Source organism: Narcine bancroftii, chromosome 10, assembly GCF_036971445.1.
Source record: "Narcine bancroftii isolate sNarBan1 chromosome 10, sNarBan1.hap1, whole genome shotgun sequence".
NCBI lineage: Eukaryota > Metazoa > Chordata > Chondrichthyes > Torpediniformes > Narcinidae > Narcine > Narcine bancroftii.
Genome location: NC_091478.1, coordinates 42405511 through 42430007, shown reverse-complemented (window position 1 = coordinate 42430007; position 24497 = coordinate 42405511). Strand labels below are relative to the sequence as shown.

The 24497-nt window shown below is 41.2% G+C and overlaps 1 protein-coding gene across 8 annotated transcripts in view; it reads left to right on the top strand.

Moving 5' to 3' along the window:
- The window catches only part of jmjd1cb (jumonji domain containing 1Cb), a 251954-nt gene extending 233361 nt beyond the window's left edge, over positions 1 to 18593 (top strand). For 5 of the 8 annotated variants that reach the window (XM_069900771.1, XM_069900765.1, XM_069900766.1 and 2 more), the window contains 4 exons: positions 1355 to 1491; positions 1693 to 1866; positions 3946 to 4080; positions 17872 to 18592. In XM_069900771.1, coding sequence (XP_069756872.1) covers positions 1355 to 1491; positions 1693 to 1866; positions 3946 to 4080; positions 17872 to 17955 — 530 coding nt within the window. In that variant the 3' untranslated portion in view covers positions 17956 to 18592. Of the gene's footprint in view, positions 1 to 291; positions 339 to 1354; positions 1492 to 1692; positions 1867 to 3945; positions 4081 to 17871 lie in introns of those variants that run through there. The other 3 variants (XM_069900764.1, XM_069900773.1, XM_069900769.1) reach the window with 3 other exon arrangements.
- The last annotated feature ends 5904 nt before the right edge of the window (positions 18594 to 24497 follow it).

The window sequence follows — 24497 nt, the reverse complement described above, 5'->3', positions numbered from 1 at the left end:
ATCAAAATGATCATTACAATGGTCACAGTGGATTATTGATTCCCCTGACAAGGAGAAATGTCTGGCTCACACAAAGTCGCTTCACTTTTCTGTGTACAGTAAATGTATAGATGCTCATTAATCAAAACCTGCTTCTTCAAGTGTCCCAAACACATAACTTTCAATCCCATGTCTCACTCACCACTTTCAGTGCACCACCCCAAAAATCAAGTGTCCCATCTGCTTTGTTCCTGAAATAACAACCATTGTTCTTCCAAAGCATTAACTTTGTCTATGGTTTGTACTTAACAGTGCCTGTCTGGGTGACAACAAGCTGTGGATGGTTTAACTGTGAAAAGGTTTGTTATGAAAGGTTTGCATCCTGTGTTAACCCTTAAAGTGTAGTTACAAATGAAATGTGAGCTTATAACAACTGCTATAGATCACTCATCAACAATTACATTCAAGGGAATTAGAGTTATAAATCCAGCTTCAAACTTTGGACAGAGCCAACCAAATTGTTTTGGAATCAAGGAGAATGTGCATTGTGGTGGGCAAGAGGGATTCAGAGGAGTGGAATCAGGCATGTGGCCTGAATTGGGTGAGGGAGATGATGATCTCAGTATGGAAATGAATTAGAATTGAGGGGGTAGTTCATGATGCCTCAGGACTGGCAATGAATGGAATAGGGGCAATAAGTAACACTGAAAGTTTAACTAAGTCACTTACCTGTTTCTCCAATATTCCATTTACTTCAAATGTAAGCTAAATACACAAAAATATTTTTCCTTTGTTTATCCTATAAAGACACCTCTAATACCACTATCAAGGCATAAAAGTGTAACCAGCAAGTTCCTGTGGAGATATCATGTGGCCATGGACCTTACTGCAATTATTTTAGTGACAATCTATTGCTGAGGCCACAACAGCACTTCACGTAGAAAAAAAGATGCCTTTAAAAACACTTTTCAGAAATAATTGTCCATGTGCAAATAGCGGTCACATTTGTCTAGTAATAGCAGCAAATTACCTCACCTTTATTACTGTGATATTCAGACCAACACTATTACAACTTTTAGAAGATTCAATCATTGCATCACCCCAAAAATCAGAAAATTACATAGTTATTCTCTAAAATGACCCGTGTATGTAGCAATATTTTCCCATTTCATCTGTTGTGTTTTTTCACAGAAGAATGAGAGTGAGCATATATGTGCTATGTAACACATTGTGTTGGATTTGTTTAAATATTTTCTAATAGATGGTTATTGCTTGTTTGCAAAGTAATTTTTCAGGACAATGTGCTTAATGTTAAACCAAGCAGGTGATGCCTTGTGATATGATCTGAAGATCCCATATAATGTTTTTTTTCTAGCTCTCTTGGAGAAAATTGAAGAAGAAATTGATGAAAGCACAAAAAGGAGATTGAAAGACAATGATGAGATTCCAGGTGCTTTGTGGCATGTATTTTCAGCCAAAGACACCAACAAAATAAAGGAGTTTCTGCAAAAGGTATGTAATCATTTATTGTGAAAATTGAAAATTTAAATATCCTGAGACTGATTGTATTTACCTTGCTTTTATGCCTTCTAAATATTGTTACATAATGTAAACTTTTGAAATATAAAATCCCCTTATCACTTTATTATGTCATTTGATAGTCTGAGTATATCAGTAGTAATAGAAAAAAATACCTTGTACTTTCTCAAAAAGGTTAATGGGGAATTGGGCCAAGAGTCATCCGAACACGATCCCCTCCATGAACAGATCTGTTACCTGGACAAGAAACTACGCCAGAGACTCTATGAAGAATGTGGAATACAGTGCTGGTCCATCTTGCAGTTCTTGGGTGATACATTCTTAATACCAGCTGGGACACTGCGTCAGGTAAATCAGGACCCTCTACCAGCAAATTCAGGTCAAAGTTCAGGTTTATTGTCAGTGCATACATGACATCAAATCCAATCTAGGTCCATAGTGATAGGTGGTAGAAGTTAGAGGTAGATTTTTTTTGAACTGGGTTTGCAATAAGTGGATCAGTGCAAACCGATTTGTAATACAGCAGTTTGTGATACAGCAAAATCTCCATTATCTGGCACCTATGGGGATCACAGCTATCAGACATGTGAATTTTCCAGCTGCCTAACTAATACAACTACGTTAAGAATACACCATTTGAAAGACAAGGCAGTGCAAAATGTAAAGCAGAACAAGCCCTTCGCCCCTCGATGTTGTGCCAACAAAAATCAGTATTGTAGTCTTTAATTATGTAAAGTTCACTTTAATCAACTAATTCCCGTAACTTACAAAATTTAAATTTGAACCCAGGTTGCTGGAGCTGAAACAGTGTTGCCCTCACCACTACAATAACCATGCCGCCATCATAATTAATTTCCTCCCCTTGCGCTGACAACCCAACTCACATCAACGCAAGTGTGTCCCCCCCACCCCCAGGTTTACAGATTAAGCCATAATAATATACCAATAAAGATAAGATTCTTACCAGGCAGGGATAAGGAGACACTTTGGGTGAAAGTGGCATCAGCCAGCTCTTCATGCTGGGCGATACCATTTTATTCAAACAGCTGTTGTGGGCAGGGTGCTCCGCTGGTTGAATGTTTGCTCCCAAAGGGTTATGTGTTGCTTCAGAGAACATTTATTTTTACAATTGTAAACTTCTACTTAGAACTTTATTTTAAATTTTATTTATTTCCTTGACTTTTTTTGCCAGTTGTTTGAGTTCCTGGTTAATTGAATGCTGGATAATGGAGATTTTACTGTATATATAAAAATGACTTGAAGGAGAACATTGGTACTCTGATAAATAAGTTTCCAAATTGCACAAAATTTAGTGAAGTTGTAGATACTGAAGAAGTTCCTCTAAGATTATAGTAGGACATTTATCATCTGGAAGGCTGGGAAGAGTGGTAGTGAGTGGAACTTAAGTGTGAGGTAATGTACTCTGGAAAGTCAAATTCTGGTAGGATATATGGAGCAAATTTTAAGGATCTTGGTGGCGTTACTCCTGGAACTGTTATGTTTTGTATTCTCTCCATAATCATGAAAGGTAAATAAACCAGTATACAGGATCATTGAATTTTTATACATTTTAGTGCTAGTCCAAAGGCTGCTCAAAGTGCTGACATAAGGGGATAGGGTAGTGATGAAGGCATTTAGTCTGCTTGCCATTTTTTTAAGCTGAGGCATTGAGTATAAAAGTTTAAATGTAACATTGCAGCTGTACAAAATATCATTTGGACTGTATGGAGTACAGTGGGAAATTCTAGTTACTACGCTATAGTTAAGATGTGGTTACACCTGAACAAAAGTGAATCACTGGGATGTTGCCTGGAATGGAGGGTTCGGGTCCAAAGAAGAGATAGGAAAGGCTGGGTTTATTCTCAGTGGAATGTAGAAAGCTGTGGTTTAAAACCTTGTAAGTGGGATTGATAGAATTATTTTTACAGGACAGGGGAGTCTAAAACCAGAGAACACATGGTTAAGTTAAGAGAGAAAAAAATTAAAGGATATTGTTTTTCCACACAGGCTGATGATTATCTGGAATAAGCTGCTGGAAGAGGTGATAGAGGCAGATACAATTGTCTTTAGAAGGCACTTGGATAGGAAAGAATAGAGGGATCAGAACCTAATGCAGGCAAATAGGATTAACATCACGGTCAGCATGGTGGAGGTGGCGGAAAGAATGCGATATGATTCTACATCCTAATTTCTTTGTCTTCCATCATATGAAGATTGAACACAATCTTCAGGAGCAAAGATGATGAAAGTTTCTCTCTCAGTCTGTGAGCTTGAGCTGTAATTGCTATTGTCTGATTTTTAACTGAGGCCACAATGCATATCTCCAAGTTCTTTATTGCAGGTGTTATTCTTCAAGTCAGAATCTCCCTTTAATCAAACATTATATGTGGTCAATTCATTGAAAGTGGTCTGTTTGGTGCTTTACAGATGCAGAGTATTTACAGTTGCATTCAAGTTTCTGAAGACTTTGTGTCACCAGAACACATAGCACAGTCTTTCCATCTGACGCATGAGCTAAGACAACAGTCAAAAGATGATATAAACTATGAGGATAAACTTCAGGTATGGACTTTCGGTTCTGGACATTTTACTGGCCTGTTCCCAATAAGACTTTGTCGAAAATCTTATTTTTAAAAGAAGTGATGATGCGAAGCAAGATCAATGAATTCTAAATTATGGATTATTTCACATAATTTAAAACCCTCATTTGTTTTTCTTGCCTCAGCTACATTGCAAGGATATATTAACAGAGAACTGATAAATATGGAAACTGTATGGTCATATTTGCTTCTCAGAAACAACTGGAAAATGCACTTGTTTCTATTCCTTCATAGAAGTTCCTAATAGATGTCTTTATGATTACATGCATTTAATTTAAAACAAGTTGGACAAATAGAATACACTGACCCTCTTGTAGGAAGCACATTAGAAGTGGTACAGATAAATCCACTTCATATCTGAGAAGTACTGAATGACGTGGCATAAACTACAGCCTATTCTAGCAGTTCTGACTCTTTGGTAAAAATATCCAATTAAATATTCCATTCTTCTTTCTATTTCAATTTTATCCTTCAAGTATTTCAATTATTTTTGAGCTTTGCCACCCTTTCCAAATATCACAACTTCTACATGTATTTAAAAAGGGAGAGAAAATGAGTGGCACAGATAGCACAATGCTGTTACAGCACCAGTGACCTGGATTTGAATCTGGCATTGTCTATATTCACCCATGCTCGTCTGGGTTTCCACCCACATTCTGAAGACGTATGGGGTTTGTAGGTTAATTCGTCATTTGGGTGGTGTGGGCAGGAAAGGCCTGTTACCATGTTTTTATCTTTAAATTGATTTTTTTTAAAAAAACATTTTGTAGTACAAATTTTCTGTTTCTTTGCCAATTATTTAAGTGTGTACTCTCTGGTTAGTAATCCTTCTGCTTTTAAACCATATTAATGACTTAAATATTTCTATCAAATTTGCCAATGGTAGTCTTCATTCTGAAAACAATCCCATCTTATTTTCATAAGAATTATTCAAAACAACCCAGCTCTGCATCATGCCTGTATTTAGCTGAATTCTATCCAGTCTTATAAAGGTTTGTAGTCGCTGTATTGTGGTGCAAAATGAAGAATCAGAGTTGAGTTCAAATGGAAAACAACAGTTTACTGTTGGACCCATGCACTTTTTAAAACCCCAGGCTCCTGGCATGGATTCCGCCATATGGCGCAACCCCCGCCCCCCAAAAGAAATGGCTTCTGGAGGCACGAACACTGGTGTCTCTGTCTTCCTGCTGTGCTTGGGTGATCTCCCTCATTTGTGCACTAGTGGTACTGCTACAGGCTTGTCCAGATCTAGGTGTGCAGGTTTAAGACGATCAATTGTAAATGTCTCTGATCTCCCACCTATATCCAACATACAGGTTATTCCATTATGCTGCAGTACTTTAAATAGACCATTATAAGGCTGTTGCAGGGATGGTCCAGTGCATCACTGCGCACTAACATAAATTCACAGCTTTTTAAGTCTCGGGATGAAGGATGTTGTGATGCTACGTCATGACATGGGAACCGGGGCCAGTTTCCGAGGACTTCAGAAGGTGGCTCTTCTTGTCCTCGGGTTGCTGATATGAATTCTCCAGGCACGATGAGCGGAGCCCCCATATACCAATTCCTCTGATGACTAGATCCTCCTTGAATGCAGTCCGTATAACAAGGAGTATCCAGGGTAGCTCACCTGCCCAATCCAGTCCCTGGCCATTATTGCAGTCTTTAGGTGCCCGTAGAATCTTTTGACAGTCCATAGGACTGCAGATGGTAGGCTGTCGTGTGATGGAGCTGTGTTCTCAACAATCAAGATAGCGTGTCCCATAGCAGAGGTAAACTGTGGACCTCTGTTGGAGATGACATGGGAAGGAAGACCACAACGAGGTTCCCAGGCACATACAAGTGCCCTGGTGCAAGACTTGGTGGAGGAATCCGACAATGGGCCTGCTTTTGGCCATATAGTGAACCTATCCACAATAGTGAACAGGTATTTTGACCCACATGACACCAGGAGTGGGCCAATGATGTCGACGTGCACATGGTCAAACCTTCATTGCACCAGTTTGAAGCATGTCACTGCACCTTAGCCGTCTGGCAGTCCATGCGCATCTTAGCCCAGTAGGCAACTTGCTTCTGGAGTCCTTGCCAGATGAATTTGTCAGAAACCAGGTGGACCATCGCGTGAGTTAAAAGATGTGCCGAAAATGCGTCATCTCCAGGCAGCTAGGACAGTGGAGGCAAGACTGATCCCTGGACACGTCGTGAAGGAGAGTCATTCCTTTAGGTCCAAAGGCGATGTCCTCAAGGCGCTGACTGGTGACTGCAGTTCGGTACGCTGAAATTTCTTTGTCTTGTTATTGCACTGGAGATGGGGATCGCAATGCCTGAATGCAGGTGAGGGACAGTGCATCCGCTACCACATTGCTCTTACCAGAGAGTGCTTAAAACATTGTGGTAAACTCAGATATGCAAAAGAGGTGGCACTGTTGTTTGGCTAACCACGGATCTGACATTTTTGCGAATGCTAATGTTAGTGTTGAGGTCTGTGAATACTGTGAAGTCCCTGCCCTCCAGGAAAGAGTGGAAATGCCAAACCGCCAGGTACAGGGCCAGTAGTTCCCTATCTAAAGCGCTATATTTTGTCTCGGGGTCGTAGGTGGCTACTAAAAAACACGAGGCTTCCAGTGTCCATTGATGCTCTTCTCCAATACTCTGCCTACTGCTGAATCTGAGGTGTCCATTGTTAATGTAGTTGGCACGTCCACTTGTGGGTGGATCAGCAGGGCCTTTACCAGGGCGCTTTTTGTGTTCTCAAACACTGCTGTCGCCTCCACCGTCCATTCCAGGTCCTTGGCTTCTATGGACATGAGGTGGAACAGGGACTTCACGATCTGGGCTGCGGATGGTAGAAACTGACCATTCCTACAAACTTTGTGAACAGTTTTGTGAATTTGAGGCCTCCACTTTGACTGGTAATGGGACGACACCCTGGCTGCTAATTTGAGATCCTAAAACGTTGATTGAAGACAGCCCGAATTTGCACTTCGCAGGGTTTATTGTTAGACCAAAGTCTTAAAGGTGGCAGCAGAGTAAACACAGGTGCTACAGGTGCTCTTTGTGTCCAAGTACACAAAGAGAAAATTAATTTCTTACACCATCGCGAAAATAAGTCATGGGAATGTCTGCACAGCATTCTTAAGGGCAAATGGCATACACAGACATTCGAAGAGATCAAATAGTGTTATAGCAGTTTTGGGTACATCTTGTGGGTTCACTTGGATCTGATGATACCCTCATACCAAATCAATCTTCAAGAATACCCTGGCCCCGTGGAGATTTGCAGTAAAGTCCTGTATATGAGGCGCAGGGGAGCCATCTGTAATCCTCACATGGTTTCCAATCACCTGTAGCCTTGGGCACCATGTGATTAGGGGAAGTCCATGGGCTGTCGGACCTGTGCACGGTCCCTATTTCCTCCATCTTGAAGAATTATTGTTTGGCCAGACGCAGCTTGTCGGGCGGTAGTCAGCAGGCTTGGGCATGAAGTGGAAGTTCATTCATCAGAATATGATGTGTGATGCCATGTTTGGGTGTGACCATGGAGAACTCTGGAAATTCCACAAGAACTATGGCAAACTCACTGTGTCCAAATGTGGGGCGGGTAGTTTGACTTCTCCTAAGTGGAAAGATTGAAAGGTTTTCATATCTACCAGCGTGCATCCCTATAAATCTACCAGCAGCGAGTAAACTCTGAGAAAGTCTGCTCCAAGCAATTTCTGAGAGACTGCAGCCAGTGTGAACCTCCAGAAGAATTTGTTACCACTGAACTGCAAGGGTATGATTCGCCTACCGTACGTGTGGATCATAATTTTGTTAATTTCCATGTGAACTGGGCCCGCACTCCTGGTATGGGTATCATAGCTGGTCGGGGGAAGAATACTGATTTCAACTCTTTGTGTCGACCAGAAAATTGTGCCTAGAGAGGTCATCCAATACATAAAGTAGGCTATTACAGTGGTCATTAGTGACGACTAGCCCTGGCATTCCCAGAAACATAGACGGTGGTCCGCAACGGTGAGCTCAAGAATCCCATTGTTGGTGATAAAAACACCAAGAGTCTGTCTCGGTGACTTCTTTATTCAGGGTTGTGTGTGTCCTCGTCTCTGGTGCACGAGAAGCCTGTGCCTTTGGGCATGATGTAGCGCTAATTTCAGTGGGGCACCCACCCTGCAGCATCATGTGCCACAGAACATCAGCACGGGCAGCTACCGCACGGGGGTCTTCAGCAGCCAACGTGAGGCGATATCCTCTGGCATCTGCTCTAAGAATATTTGCTCGAAGAGCAAGCCAGGTTTATGACCACCTGCCAGTGCCAATATATCAATCATGAGTTCTGACAGGGCGCAAGTCGTCCATATGCAGGAGTCGTGCAGCTCATTTGCATCGAGGGAGACCATATGTGTGGAGATGTAGGCCTTTAAGAGCCAGATACCTGCCATGATCTGGTGGATCACAGAGGAAGTTGACTACTCGACCTGCCATTTCTTGGTCAAGGGGACTTACCACATTATAGAATTTAGTGGCATCTGGTTGATTTGTCCTGAACACATGCAGTTTGAGGGTAACTGCTAAGTGTCCATTTTAGTCCAAAAGCCTTTTAAGCCTGTCAGGGTCATCATTGTGGTCTCTATATCGTGGTGCAAAATGAAGAGTCATAGTTCAAACAGAAAACAGTAGTTTACTGTTGGACCTGCATATTTTTTAAAACCCCAGGCTCCCAGCCACCCCCGTGCCGTGCATAGCCGAAGGTGACGACATTGTGCTGCCCAAGACTTCCCGAGCCAGTTTGATTTCCTGGCAGGTGAGCCACCACAGGTTTACCGTTTTCTTGTTTTTTGCTCTTCATTGATAAAACCCATGTTTTTTTTAAAAAAAACAAACCAGTCAACTTGTTTTACCCAGTTCTGAGATCAATGTGTCCAACTATTATTTCTTCTAAAATTTTGTACTTTAGTTCATGTTGGACAACTTTTCAGTATAAAATTTAATCTCGCAATATGTGCTCCTTGTCCATAACCTTCTAAACTTTTTTGTCTTGCTATTGGAGAATTTAAGCAAAAATATCATTTGGACACGATGGATAGTATTCTTTTGCAAAAAAGAGGTTTCAAGTGAAAGTGAGTACACTGACCTTCAAAAATTCCTAAGATCATGGAAAAAGTACAGTGGTTTGGAAGGTTTGTAGGACTACCTATAGCTGGCATCTTAAAGCATTGGAAAAAAATCTCTGCAAAACAATCAGTTCACTGGAAGGATAAGTTAAGCAAATATCCCCAGTACTGAGGCCTTAGTTACACTGATTGTGCAAATCACATTCTTTGCATGGCCAACACCATACTCCTGAAACTATTCCAAGTTCTGTCTGAGAAAAAGATTGCGAGACAGACAGAAGTGCAATATCCCCCTTAACTCCTGGGAATTTCCAACTCAAAAGTGGAGAAGGAGCATTTGGGATGATGTAAAGAATATCAAGGCCATGAAACAGCTGCAGAGAGAAGCCCTGTGTAAGCAGCAGAAGGAGGTTGCCACCTCACCAGCTACTTAACTGGTCATCTTCCATCTGTGCAAGAGACTGTCCTCCTCACACTGGTCTCATTTGCCATTTCAGAACTTACAACATCAGGATTCAAGTAATCCCAAGACAAAGAACTAAATTTATCAGCAGTTCATGAAAGGAGGCAGGGCAAAATGGGGAACTCTGGGCAAGTTGGCCTGATATGTATTGTTGGGAAATTATAGAATCCATTGTGTATGGTTTAATAATTATATACAATCAATTTCCTTTAAGTGGTGTTTGGTATATCTGATTCTTTTCTTTTTTTGGATAATGTAACCTAAAAGATTGTGGAAGGTAAATGGATAAGTAGATGTTACATGGGTGCATTTTCAAAACAGATCAGTAATATGTCATGTGAAAGACAGAAGAAAAGTTAAAAGATAGAAAGAAAAAAATAGGAAAACACGTTCACTTTAAGGTTGCCTGTTATTAGTGAAATTAAAAATCGGAAAACATGTTCAGTTTAAGGTTGCCTGTTACTAGTGGAATGCCACAAGGAGGCTTTAGGTTTTTGCAATCTATATTAAAGACTTATGAAGAAATGAAAAACATAAAATGCTGGAGATATTCATCAAGTCACTCAATACCTGTGGAGAAGGATCCCTTTCATCAGAAAAGTTAAAATTAAAACATTTTAAATTACATCAAATGGCAATAGAAAAGCTGCATTAGTGAGGAAACATGGGGGACTGAATTATACAATGATGGTGGTGTCAGGATAACAAAGGATGATGGAACTAGAATGATTTGAATAAAAGTGGAGGACAGAAAGAGAAATAAAAATAATGCTGGAACTGTAAAATACAGATTAGACGCCAAACTTTGAGGATGCTGGAAATGCTAAATAAAATACCCTGATTAATCTCCAACCCCCATAAGTTTTGAAGGATAAGAGGAAACCAGAGGACCTGGAGGAAAGCCACGCAGACACTGGGAGGATGTACAAACTCTTTACAGACAGCAGTGGATTTGAACCCGGGTCGCTGGTGTTGGAACATTACGCTAACCATGGAGAGAGGATCAGAATTGAAAACCTGTCATCAGAACTAGCCAATTCCAATGCAAACTAATAATTAGTTATTTGAAATTATTGAATTCGGTGATAAATCTTGAGGGCTGTGATACGTGAAGGTGGAAGATGAGACACTATTCTTTTATCCTACATTGAACATCAGGAGAACAAAGTTCACAAGGAATTAGAAGCCTAGTTTTACAGTTGTAGAATGCAAATAGATCTTCTTCAAAGTGTTAGCCAATCTGTATTTGGTTTTGCTGATCAGATTGAAGACAGAATTCTAAATTCAAAGTGATACAATAGACTCACTCCTTCACCTGGATAAAGAGTTTTAGTCCCTGGATTGTAGTTTGCTTCACCAGCAGTCTGTATGCTGGGGTTAGCAGGATGGATATGTGACCAGAGTAACCAAGGAGGGGGCAAGGTGCAGTCTTACGACATAGGTGTATACCAGATCCAGGGTATTCTCTCCTCTGGTGGCAAAGTTTACATGGTGTTAGAACCATGGTAAGACTGTTTTCAAGTTGGTGTGATTGAAGTCACCAGCAACAATCCTGGCAGCGTCAGGGTGGGAAATCTGGACTTCGCAGTTGGCACCGTAAAGCACCTTCATGGTTTCACCCTCATTACCCGAAGGTGGGATGTAGACTGTGGTAATCAGAGTAGCTGAGAATTCCCTGGGCAGGTAGAAGGATCTGCATTTCACCAGGAATGCTGAGTAGAAGGTCTTCACCACAGAGGCATTGGTGCACCAGTTCTTGTTGATGAAAATTCACAGACTCCCTCTTCGAGTCTTGTCAGAAGCAATAGAGTCTGTGCCCTGAAGGAGATAAGGCCTTCCAGCTGGATCGCTGAGTCTGGAATGTTTCTGTAATCACCAGAGCAAAGCAGACCTGCAGTTCTCTCTGGTTCAGATGCAACCGCAGGTCGTCCATTTTCTTCTCTAGCGATCTTGTATTTAAGAGTAAGATTGTTGAGAGCGGGTCTGAAAAGGTTAACTCTGTATAACTCCAATGCCAGGCCATTTTCCATGCTTCTGCCTTCTCCAGCAGTGCTTCTGATGGCCTCCCACGTGACTCCCGTGATCCGCTCCATGGTTCGTGGCAGTCTATGGTCCCTGCATCAAAAGGTTTAAACCACATGGAATCTTACTGTTCTGAACTGCTAATTTGAAAATCCATTTTCTGTTTTGTATTTCGATGTGTTTCCTGATCACTGTTGTCAGGTGAAGTCGTTGATTTTGATGGTAGTAGCTGATGATTGGTTGGGTCTTCATTGCAGGCAAAAAAGACCTTCAGGCTATCTTAGTGTGAGAGGGAGGTGTGGAGGGACTGAACGTCCAAAGTGAAAATTAGCCAGATATCAATAAAAGAAACTGAAAACTGTCAAAGTATCATTGAGATAATCTATGAAAGTGGGGAGAGACTGGACCAACAGCAGAAAGAATTAAGTTAGGGCAGGAATAAACAAGCGGTGTAAAACAGGGACAGGCTGAAATATTGACCATCTTCATTAGGTCTGATCCTGAGCGTTTGGTTGCCTGCATCTCATTCTCACTCTGACTTCTGTCTTCTGCTTTTTCCATTGTTCCAACAAAGCCCAACACATGATTAAGAAGCCACATCTCATCTTATGACTTGACACAATACAGCCCTTTTCAGATCTGTAGCCATCACATCAGCTGTGTTTCTCAGTCCTCAGATACAGCAGCCTGACCTGACCAGTACTTCCAGCCTCTTCTATTTTTATTTCAGATTTAAGGTCTCTGCTATTTGTCTTGTCTAGTTTGGAACTCACAATTTCAGTGTTGTGTTTTCTCTTCAACCTTATCCTTATTTTCATTTGTATCCTGTTTGCATTTCCAGGCAGGTAGTTCCACACACTGAGATATCACTATCACAACTTGCCATTTGGGGTTTATTTCTACCCATCTGTTGAATATTTTCAAGATTTTATTTTGCATTTGGTACTCATAATATGGTGGTTTCAGTATTGAAGCAATTAAGTTTAGACTGAGTGACACTTTGCAGAGCATCTTTGTTCTCTCTGGGCATGTTGCAGTCTTTTGGGCTCAATACCAAATTAAATAATTTCAGGCAATTCACTTTCTTTGTATAGAACTGGCCAGTTCTGCTGTAGATTGTATACAAGTAATATTATCCGTACATCTTTTCATTATCATCCAGCTAAAATTTTGCCAGCTGAGTGCCATCAATAGATGCTTCCATTTCTTTAAATGGATCTGGAACAGGACATATTGTTTAACAGTGAAATATTGCAACCTGGGTGGACAAGACTCCAGTTTCAGGCAAACAATTGATCCTTCCTACTTAACACTATTTCAGCCTCAGCTGAATAGATTTAATTGGCTGTTGTTCAGAGAATTCTATCAGAATTTGTGATGAAATAATCGTCTATTGCTGAATATCCAAGACTATTCACTCCTGCCACACTGTAGCATCGGAATTTGTAAGTTTTGTCAGGACATTAACACAATATATGGAGTCATAGAGCATGGAAACAAGCTATTCATCCCACCACATTGAGTCAACCAGTGGATACACATCCACATTTCATATTCCAGCATTTGACCCCATAGCCTGTGCCTAGCCTGAACACTTAAATGCCACCAGAAACTCTGCATCCACTATTGTCTCCAGCAGGCATTCCAAATAATTACTAATCTCTGAATGACAAAAGTATTCTCTTACCCCTAAGCAATGACTTTGTTTTATCTATATGGAAAAAGTTTACCTGCAGTCTGCCCCCCTCTATACTTAACATTTTACATACCTCAATCATGTCCCATCTTAACTTCCTCTGCTCCAAGGAAAATAGACTTACACTCTCCAGTCTCTTCTCACAACTAAAAGGTTTTATTCCAGGCTATATTCTGATGAATCTCCTCCATCCCTAGCTCTACTATATTGTTCCTAAAATGTGCTGATCAGTACTCGAGCCGAAATCTGACCATTTTCTATAAAATTGGAATAGCTCTGATATTCAATTCCCTGGCTAAAAAGGCCTTATTGAAGTCTGTGGAGACCACATCTTCTGCACTTCCTTCATCAGGTATCAAGGATCTGCCCTTGAGAAACCCATATACTTCTGATTAGTTTGGGGTTTTCCAACTTGTATCTTGTATCTCAATTTTTACCCAATAATTTTCCTACTACTACTGAAGTTTAGACTCTCAGGTCTGTACTTACCAGGCTTTTCAATGTTGCCTTTTTCAAGAACTACATTTGCTGATCTCTCGTCACCTAGTACCTTGTGGCCAGTGAAGATGTAAAAATCTCAGTCAGAGCTCCACTGATGTCTTACCTTGCCTCCCTTTTGCACCTTAGATTAATTTCACCTGGCCGTGGGTATTTATCCATTTTAAGATCCACTGTTCCTCCACATTTCAGTTTCACCTTCCTTTCATCAAATCTTCAAACCACAAACTCCATTTCAATTACAAATAACAATGGAAAAATATTCATTTATGATCTCATCTATACTTTCCAGCTCTGTGCAAATTGCCTTTGCTGTCCCTAATGGGTCCTGCTCCTTCCCTGATTATTCTTTTGCCCTTTTATATATTTGTAAATCACCAATTTCCTTAACCTGTTCTCCAGTGATATTTTTCATGGCCCTTCTATGCATTTTTAATTTTAAGCATGTCCCAAAACTTTTTATACCCTTGAAAGGCTTCCTTTTGTTTATCCAACCCTCTATCGCACATCTTGTAACCTTGGCTTTTACTTTTACAGGAACACGTTGGCCCTAAACTTTTTCCTTTTGAATCCCTTCCACCGTGCAGATGTATACATACCTGAATGTCTTAAAGAAATTGACCTTTTCTCAATTTGAGACCTCATCGCTGTCTTTTCCCATAACTACTTTAAAATATACATTTATGTGTACATATCTTCAAAATGCCTCCCCCCAACTGAAATTTCCTCCGCTTAACCAGCTTCTTCCTTCATTGGTCTATCTACGTGCTGTGTCAAAACACCTTCTTGAACGCACCTCCAAAACTCTATCCCTTCTGAGCCTTTTACGTTAAGGCAATCCCAGTTAATATTTGAGAAATTGAAATCTTTATCACATCTTTGCTCTTTGCCTATATATATGTTGCCCTATCTTCTGCTTACAGTGCAGAGATCTAAGATACACCTACAACCTACAGCCTCTCTGATATCTGAAGAATAGCTTTCCTTCAGAAATAGTGTAAAGCCATCTCCTTTACATTGCCTTCTGTCTCACCTGGGTGATGGAGTGGGTTAGGTAAATTCAAGGATCTGGGAGTTTGTTCCTGCCTTTGTAACTGGACCTTTGATTCCCTCATCAGCAAACCCCACTCAGTACAAGGCTCTGTGCTTTGTCACCTGCTCTATTTCCTATATACTCGTAATTGCACAGCCATATTCAGCTCCAATGGAATCTATAAATCAAAACCAACTGGGGCTGGAGGTAAATGGGGTGGTAATTAGATGACATGGATTCATGGGCGAAATGACCTGCTACCCTGCTGTATGTCTGAAAATGTGAGATAGTTCTGGCAGATAATCCCAAGAGATTTGATGTATATAAAAGGGAAAGGGTAATCAGAGTAAAACGGTACCTTTCCAGAATCAATGTGTTTAACTCTGTGAAGCCACAGGAGTGGACAAAGTCCTCAACAAGCACATTTTTATTGTGGAGAAAGACATGAGGACTGGGGAACTTGGGGCAGTCCCTGGTTGTCTGGAGAACAGTCAGTATTACTTTTGAAGAGGTGCCGAAGGTTCTGATGCTTATGAATGCTGGTGGATGAATCTCCTGGGCCTGGTCAGATATATCTGAGGCCACAGTGGAAGCTAGAGAGAAATTGCACATGACCTGGCTGAGAACTTTGAGTTGTACTGGTGAAATGGCAGAAGAATGGAGGGTGGCAAATATTGTGCCTTTAATGAAAAGCCTGGGAACTACAGGACAGTGAGCTTCACGTCTGTGGTTGGGTAAGTTATTAGAGTATTCTATCAGAGAAGATGTACAAGCTCTGAGATGGATAGAAGAACAGAGCGACTTGGAGGTTTATAGGGTAGTTAAGAAGGCTGTCATTAGTTGGGAGATTGAGTTCAAGAGTCATGAGGTAATGTTGCAGGTCTATAAAACTCTAGGAATATTTTGTTCAGAAAGTCTGTGAAAGCTTTGGAGAGAGTGCAGAGGAAATTTACCAGGATGTTGCCTGGATTAAAGAACATTTCTTAGGAGGAAAGGTTAACAGAGCTGGGGCTTTTTGGAACAAATAAAGATTAGTGGAGACTTAATGGAGGTCTGCAAGATTATGAGAGGCATAGATATAGTGGAGAGCCAGCACCTTTTTCCTAGGGCAGGGGTAGCAAATACCAGGGCACAGCTGAACAAGTTGAAGGGAGGGTTTAGTGAGACTTCAAGGGCAAGGTTTGTTACACACAGAGTAGTGGTGGAGGCTGGTACAATAGGGACAGTTGTCCCTTTGACAGGCACATGGATGCAGGAAAAATAAAGGATTATGGGTGTTGTTTGTTGAGCAGGTTTCTATAGGTCAGTACAATATCAAGGGCTGAATAGCCTGTACTTTGCTGTTATGTTCTATGTATTCTGTGACAAAAGCAGATTAGGGCAGTTAGCGCACGGCTGGTGGTCAAAGTCTTCTCTATTCTGGTAAGTAAAACTACACTGTACATACAATTATTTCTACTTTATCTTTTCTTCTTTCTTTCTTTGGCTTGGCTTCGCGGACGAAGATTTACGGAGGGGTAATGTCCACGTCAGCTGCAGGCTCGTTTGTGGCTGACAAGTCCGATGTGGGACAGGCAGACACGGTTGCAAGGGAAAATTGGTGGGTTGGGGTTGGGTGTTGGGTTTTTCCTCCTTTGTCTTTTGTCAGTGAGGTAGGCTCTGCGGTCTTCTTCAAAGGAGGTTGCTGCCCACCGAACTGTGAGGCGCCAAGATGCACGGTTGGAGGTGATATCAGCCCACTGGCGGTGGTCAATGTGGCAGGCACCAAGAGCTTTCTTTAGGCAGTCCTTGTACCTCTTCTTTGGTGCACCTCTGTCTCGGTGACCAGTGGAGAGCTCGCCATATAACACGATCTTGGGAAGGCGATGGTCCTCCATTCTGGAGACGTGACCTACCCAGCGCAGTTTGATCTTCAGCAGCATGGATTCAATGCTGTTGGCCTCTGCCATCTCGAGTACTTCGATGTTGGAGATGAAGTCGCTCCAATGAATGTTGAGGATGGAGCGGAGACAACCCACGCTCCTGTTCGACTCCGAATCATGGGTCCTTTACCGGCATCGCCTACGGCTCCTAGAACGCTTCTACTTTATACAGGTTGTGTATTTATCATATAATTCCTGCTTTTACTCTGTTAGTGTTATTTAGTGGGGGGTTTTTAGGGTCTGGGAATGCTCATAAAACTTTCCATAGAAATCGATGATAATCACATCTTTGCTTTCTGTAATTTTGGCTTACAAAAGGGTAGGAACGTTCTAGTTTCGAAAAGTGAGGTGCACTTGTAAACTCTCTTTCCCCTTCAAACTGTCCTTTGGTTCTCAATTCTACAACTCTGGGCAAAGGACTCTGCATTCATTCAATGTATTCCTCTCAAGATTTTGAACACCTCTAGATCATCCTCCTGTGCTCCGAAGAATACAGTCCTCACTCCACAATCTCTCCCTGTATAGCTCAGGCCTGCAAGTTCTGGTCTCTGCACCCTATCCAGCTTGATAACATCTTCCCTATTTCCCTTGTGTTCTTCTACTGTGCGTGGATGCATAGTAATATTAGACAGGTTACCTGGATGCATTATTTAACAAGCACTATTTCATCTTCTGTTATTATTCATTAGTTATGTAAACTATCATTTTCACAAAAATAATTTTATCACCCTTCTTTCTCAATGTTTTTTCATTGTTCTGATCAATTGGATTTTTGCAGTTTCATAGTCTGAAAATAGGTGGTGGTCTTAAACTCTGGCTGGAAATTCAATTGTTCTGCTGCACTGTTCCATAAATATATGGGCGGTTCTTAATCATGTGAAGGATTTGTGATGGGAGAACTTCTAGATAATTGTACATTTGCTCCCAAATCGATGAACTCTAAAATATAATCATTAAATGACCGATATTTGTTGTTTATGCCAATCAATTCTGTCAATTTCTTTACAGGTAAAAAATATAATCTACCATTCTGTTAAAGATGCAGTGGGGACCCTGAGACAGTATGAAGAAAAGATCCATCAGAAGCTTTAAGGTTTTCTGAACATTGTGACTTTACATTACGGTGCCAAGGAAACTTACCACAAATCAGTTTGAGAAAAAATCTGCAGAAAAAAAATAGCTCTGTGGTGTTTCATGTACTATGTTGTACATTTTGAAAATGACAAATGTATTTATTTTTTGAAAGATTGTTACAAAACTATATGCTGTGTTATAGATCTAATGTAAATGTGATTTGTACAGCTTAGTTTGCTAAAATGGATATTTTTCACGACATTGAGACAGTTACTGTGAAAAGGCAGATGCAATGCCTATTTTTTTTAATTAAATCGCTGAATCGCACAGCCCTTCTTGTCATACCTAAAAAGTATTGCCGAAAGAAATACACTTATCGTACAGAAAGTGACTGGATGGATTGACTATATGCCTTGGCTTTTAGTTAAGTATTAATTGTAACATTTAAACATTTAGTGTTGTAATTTATACAAAATGTCATGTTTTGTTAGTTATTGTGAAGTTTTGCAAGCAAATTAACTTTTAAAGGAGATAGTTGATACTGTGTAAATACATATAAATATACATCAATGTATTTTTTTAAAAGCATAGCTTGCTTCATATTGTTAAAGTACAAGTGTTACATGCTTTATACATTAAAATTCAAAGGGTTTTACATTTTGCAATAAAAATAATTCATCTGTTACCTGTTTTGTGTAAACTCAGAACTTTTCTTTAAATTTGCTGTCAGTCAAGAGAGAGAGTGTCCACATCCACTTCTGCTCAGTTGGTAGCATTCTCCCCGTTCATCCTCCAGTATGCTATTAAATGCTCTGGTGTCAACCTTAAAATGAGATTAAAACTAATTTAACCTGCTTAAATGGGTATAAATGTTGCATGGGCCTACATTGAGTTAATGCTGATGAGTTGCCAATTTTTAATTCTCCACATGCTGCTTGTGGAAACTTAATGTGTGTAAATTGGCTGCTGCTCTTTTTAAAAAATAACGATACAGAGAGCCATTCAGCCCAAGGAGTCTGAGTAGCTCCCACAGCATTCCCCTGTGCACTAATTCCCTATTTCACCTGCCACCCACTGACACAAAGGAGTAATTTACAGTTCACCTTTAACACGTGGGAGGAAACCCATACAATCAGAAGAGTGTGCAATCTCCATACATTCAAGACGCAGTCGCTGGAGCCATCAGTCAGCAGCACCACCTTGAACTGATTGTAAAATCTGTTGCAGTTTCATGTTATCCAAGTTAGAAGGGGGTGCTTCTTATCATTGCCCCAGGCCTGACATGATATTCCCTCAGGGAGATTAGTGTAGAAATTGGAGGGGGCCCTGGCAGAAATACTGTATATTTCAGCGTATTTGTCGACCCCCTTTTTCTCAGGCTGTCCAGGCCTCCCAGGAACAACTCAAAATTTTTAAAAACACCCCGATCAAAGGTAACAAAGCTGTAAATTAAGTTTAAAAAAAAACCCTTGGCCTACCAGGCAGCAGCAGCAACACCCCATGGAGCTGGAGCACTGGCATTGTGCTCCCAGCAACTCCAGGCACCTCGGCCTACTAGACAGGAGTAGTGACAGTGGCCTCAGGGTCCCTGGTAGGAGCACTTCTGGTGATGCCCAGCAGTGGGGAGGTACTTCCAGCATTGACTTGTATGGCAAATTGATGTCGATCTGCTTTTTTGTGAATTTAAGGTTTCAAAAGTATATCTGGTGTACAAGTTGACCCCCCTCACCCTTCTGAGAATTTTTTTTTTTAAAGGTTTCATGAATTATATGCCAAAATATACAGTACTTAAAATGTCCTTGGCCACAGGTGAGTTGTCAAAGGATTGGAAAGAAGCTCATGTTGTTCCTTTTTTTTTTAAAAAAGCTCCATAAGTAAACCAGAAAATTATAGGCTGGTGAGCCTGATGTCAGTAGTAGGTAAATTATTGGAGGGTGTTCTGAGAGATAGAATATACAAGTATTTGGATAGCCAGGATAGTCAGCATGGCAGGTTGTGTTTAACAAATCTTAGATTTTTTTCAAAGTTACAAAGAAAGTAGATGAAGGAAAGGCTGTGGATGTTTGACAAGGTCCCACATGGAAGGTTAGTTCACAGGTTCAGACGCTACATATCCATGGAGAGATTGTAAACTGGATTTGAAATTGGCTGAATGGAAGACAGAGAGTGGCAGTGGATGATTGCTTCTTCGACTGGAGCCCTGTGACTAATGGTGTACCTCAGGGATTGGTGCTGGGACCATTGTTGTTTTTTGTCTATATCAATGATCTGGATGATGATGTGAGAAATTGGAGGTGTTGTGAGGAAGGCTTTCAAAACTTGCAGAGGGATCTGGACCAGAAAATGGCAGATGGAACTTAAAGCAGACAAGTGTGAGGTGTTGTATTTTGGAAGGACAAACCAAGGTAGGACATTCACAGTAAATGGTAGGGCACTGAGGAGTGTGGAGGAACAAAGGGATCTGGTAGTACAGGTACATAAATTCCCTGAAAGTGACATCAAAGGTACACAGTGATGTAAAGAAAGCTTTTGGCATCTTGGCCTTCACAAATCAAAGTATTCACACAAATTTGGAGTATTGTGTGCAGTTCTGGATGCCATATTACTGAAAGGATACCAATAAGATTGAAAGAGTGCAGAGAAGATTTACTAGAATGGTGCCAGGTCTTCATTTGAGTTACAGGGAAAGATTTGAGAGAGGTTTACAAAGTTATGAGGGGTATTGACAGTAAACATGAGTAAACTGTTTCCACTTAGATTAGGAGAGATAAATACGAGAGGACATAGCTTTAGGGTGAAAGGGTAAAGGTTTTGGCGGAACTAGCTGCCATCTGAGAGTAAATGTGGGTTCAATCTTAAGTTTTAAGAATAAATTGGAGAGGTCTGGTGGGTTATGGAATGGGTGCAGATCAGTGGGTCTAACAGAATGATGTTTCAGCATAGATTAGAAGGGTCAAATGGCCTGTTATCTGCACATGTGCCCAAAAAGTTGTGTTTGTCATTCATACAAACCTTCTCCCAGAATATTTAGTCTCACTCCTAACATATCCTCTTCCATTTCCCCCTCTCATTTTGTACAAGTTTTTCCTCAAAAGAATTTGTATCAATGACACCTCGCAACTATTTAGCAAATAATTAGGATGCATTTTCCTTCAATGGAGTTTTGTATTCTTCCACATTCTCCTATCCCATGATAAAACCATCTCAATATTTAATCTCTCTCCTGGAGTCAAGGAAGAAGTTTTGTTGAGGGAATAGAATTACTATTCAACCCCAAAATTTGACTTTTTCAATAAACTCACAGCAAACTTCAAGCTAGGGCAGCATAGTTGGCGCAATGCTGTTACAGCACCAGGAATTGGGGTTCAAATCCCACACTGTTTGTAAGGAACTTGTACATTTCCCCCATGTCTGCATGGGTTTTCTCCTAGTGTTCAAAAATGTACCGAGGGTTGTAGATCAATTGGGTGGCATGGGCTGAAATGGCTTGTTACTGGGTTGTGTATTTAAATTATACCAAAGTTCACACCCCAGTCAGAGCACGTTTCTGACAAGAAAAGCAGGTGTTTAATAAGACATGCAGAATGACAAAAACAAAATCGGTTTGTTTCCCTAACTCTCACAACTAAGATCAGCAATAATGATTTTACTCGATCATTAATGCAAGTGGTGGAACCACATCCCTACATGTGAATAAAGACTGCCTGTGAACTATCCCCATTAAGAGGGAAAGCTGTATTCGTGTTAAAGTACTCTCGACATTAGCAAATTACAAACGTGCTGCAGAAACTCAACAGGTCACGCAGCACCCATCGGAGGTAAAAAGGTAATTAACATTTTAGGGACGTGGTGTGATCTGCTGAGTTTCTCAAGCACGTTTGTGTACTGCACTTTACCCAGCACAGGTATCTGCAGATTTTCTTGTTTAACTGCTCCAAAGAATTTAGCTATTTCCTACTACAGCATATCATGGCCTTCACTCTTACTTCTGCAAAGCTTCTTGTAAATTTCTTTAGGTCGCAGCCCATACAGCGAGTAACTGTTTACCTTGTTGAATCCAAAAAATAAAGATTATCATCCAGGCAAAACATTTGACAGGAACATTTGAATTGACAATCATACAATTTTTAAAAAAGGTACACAATTGAATTTTAAAAGATTATTTAATTTCATACAACATCCTGACATAGCTTACCTCTGGTAGGACATCACAGCATAGTCTCAACTCTTGTACTATGGACAGCATAATTTTAAATTCAGTTTTATTCCACAGTCTGAATTATTCCCCTTTTCTATAAAGCCCCCTTTTCTATAAAGCCCCCTTTATTCATGTGAGACAATACATTATGTCCTGTTTAAAAAAATAAATCACAAAATTGTGTTATTGCATCTTTTCTCTGCTAATAGAAACAAATTAATTTTAAATATGCAATATTAAAAATAAGTTTTAAAAAAAAATGAGAATTGCTGAGACTTGTCAGGATGACTGAAGAAAGACATTACATTGTTTTATTTAATAAGTAATAATAAAAATGCGAGAACACAGCCTTGCTTCACGCCATTGTTAATGGAGAAGGGTTCAGAGAGCTCATTGCTGTATCTGACCCGACCTTGTTGGTTTTCGTGCAGTTGGATAATCATGTTGAGGAACTTTGGGGGACATCCGATGCGCTCTAGCATTTGCCAAAGCCCTTTCCTGCTCACGGTGTCGAAGGCTTTGGTGAGGTCAACAAAGGTGATGTAGAGTCCTTTGTTTTGTTCTCTGCACTTTTCTTGGAGCTGTCTGAGGGCAAAGACCATGTCAGTAGTTCCTCTGTTTGCGCGAAAGCCGCACTGTGATTCTGGGAGAATATTCTCAGCGACACTAGGTATTATTCTATTTAGTAGAATCCTAGCGAAGATTTTGCCTGCAATGGAGAGCAACGTGATTCCCCTGTAGTTTGAGCAGTCTGAAAACCCTCTTTTCAATCTTCTTCAGCATGATGCTGAACCAAGCCATGAAAGACCCCAACAATGAAGACGCTGTTTACATCCGGTAACGCACGGATGGCAGTCTCTTCAATCTGAGGCGCCTGCAAGCTCACACCAAGACACAAGAGAAACTTGTCCGTGAACTACTCTTTGCAGATGATGCCGCTTTAGTTGCCCATTCAGAGCCAGCTCTTCAGCGCTTGACGTCCTGCTTTGCGGAAACTGCCAAAATGTTTGGCCTGGAAGTCAGCCTGAAGAAAACTGAGGTCCTCCATCAGCCAGCTCCCCACCATGACTACCAGCCCCCCCACATCTCCATCGGGCACACAAAACTCAAAACGGTCAACCAGTTTACCTATCTCGGCTGCACCATTTCATCAGATGCAAGGATCGACAATGAGATAGACAACAGACTCGCCAAGGCAAATAGCGCCTTTGGAAGACTACACAAAAGAGTCTGAAAAACAACCAACTGAAAAACCTCACAAAGATAAGCGTATACAGAGCCGTTGTCATACCCACACTCCTGTTCGGCTCCGAATCATGGGTCCTCTACCGGCACCACCTACGGCTCCTAGAACGCTTCCACCAGCGTTGTCTCCGCTCCATCCTCAACATCCATTGGAGCGCTCACACCCCTAACGTCGAGGTACTCGAGATGGCAGAGGTCGACAGCATCTAGTCCACGCTGCTGAAGATCCAGCTGCGCTGGATGGGTCACGTCTCCAGAATGGAGGACCATCGCCTTCCCAAGATCGTATTATATGGCGAGCTCTCCACTGGCCACCGTGACAGAGGTGCACCAAAGAAAAGGTACAAGGACTGCCTAAAGAAATCTCTTGGTGCCTGCCACATTGACCACCGCCAGTGGGCTGATAACGCCTCAAACCGTGCATCTTGGCGCCTCACTGTTTGGCGGGCAGCAGCCTCCTTTGAAGAAGACCGCAGAGCCCACCTCACTGACAAAAGGCAAAGGAGGAAAAACCCAACACCCAACCCCAACCAACCAATTTTCACTTGCAACCGCTGCAATCGTGTCTGCCTGTCCCGCATCGGACTGGTCAGCCACAAACGAGCCTGCAGCTGACGTGGACTTTTTACCCCCTCCATAAATCTTCGTCCGCGAAGCCAAGCCAAAGAATAATAAAAATAAAATCACCTCTAGTATTCAGCTGTAGTTTGCATCACATAGATGTGGAGTAAGAAACAAGGTAACAGTAAACACTTGCAAGGTTTTAATTCTTGACAGCAACACCCAATCTACTGGAGTAACCCAGCAGGTTAAGCAGCATCAGTGGGAGAAAAACGTCAATGTTTCAGGATGGAACCCTTTAGCAGGTCTGAAAGAGCACTGATATAATGAGAATGGAGTTAGAGGCCACTGGGGGAACTGGTGACTGCGTGAAAGAATGAGAGTCTGATGAGAAAACATCTGATCTCGGATTATAATCACTACTGCTACCTTCTGAGATTCCAGCATTGATAGCCTTTGTCCCTAATCACCCACCCCAGCTTGTATATTACCCTTCCTCTACTTGATCCCCATTCTTTCCTCTCAACTGCCTCTCTCCATCATCTTTCACCAATCC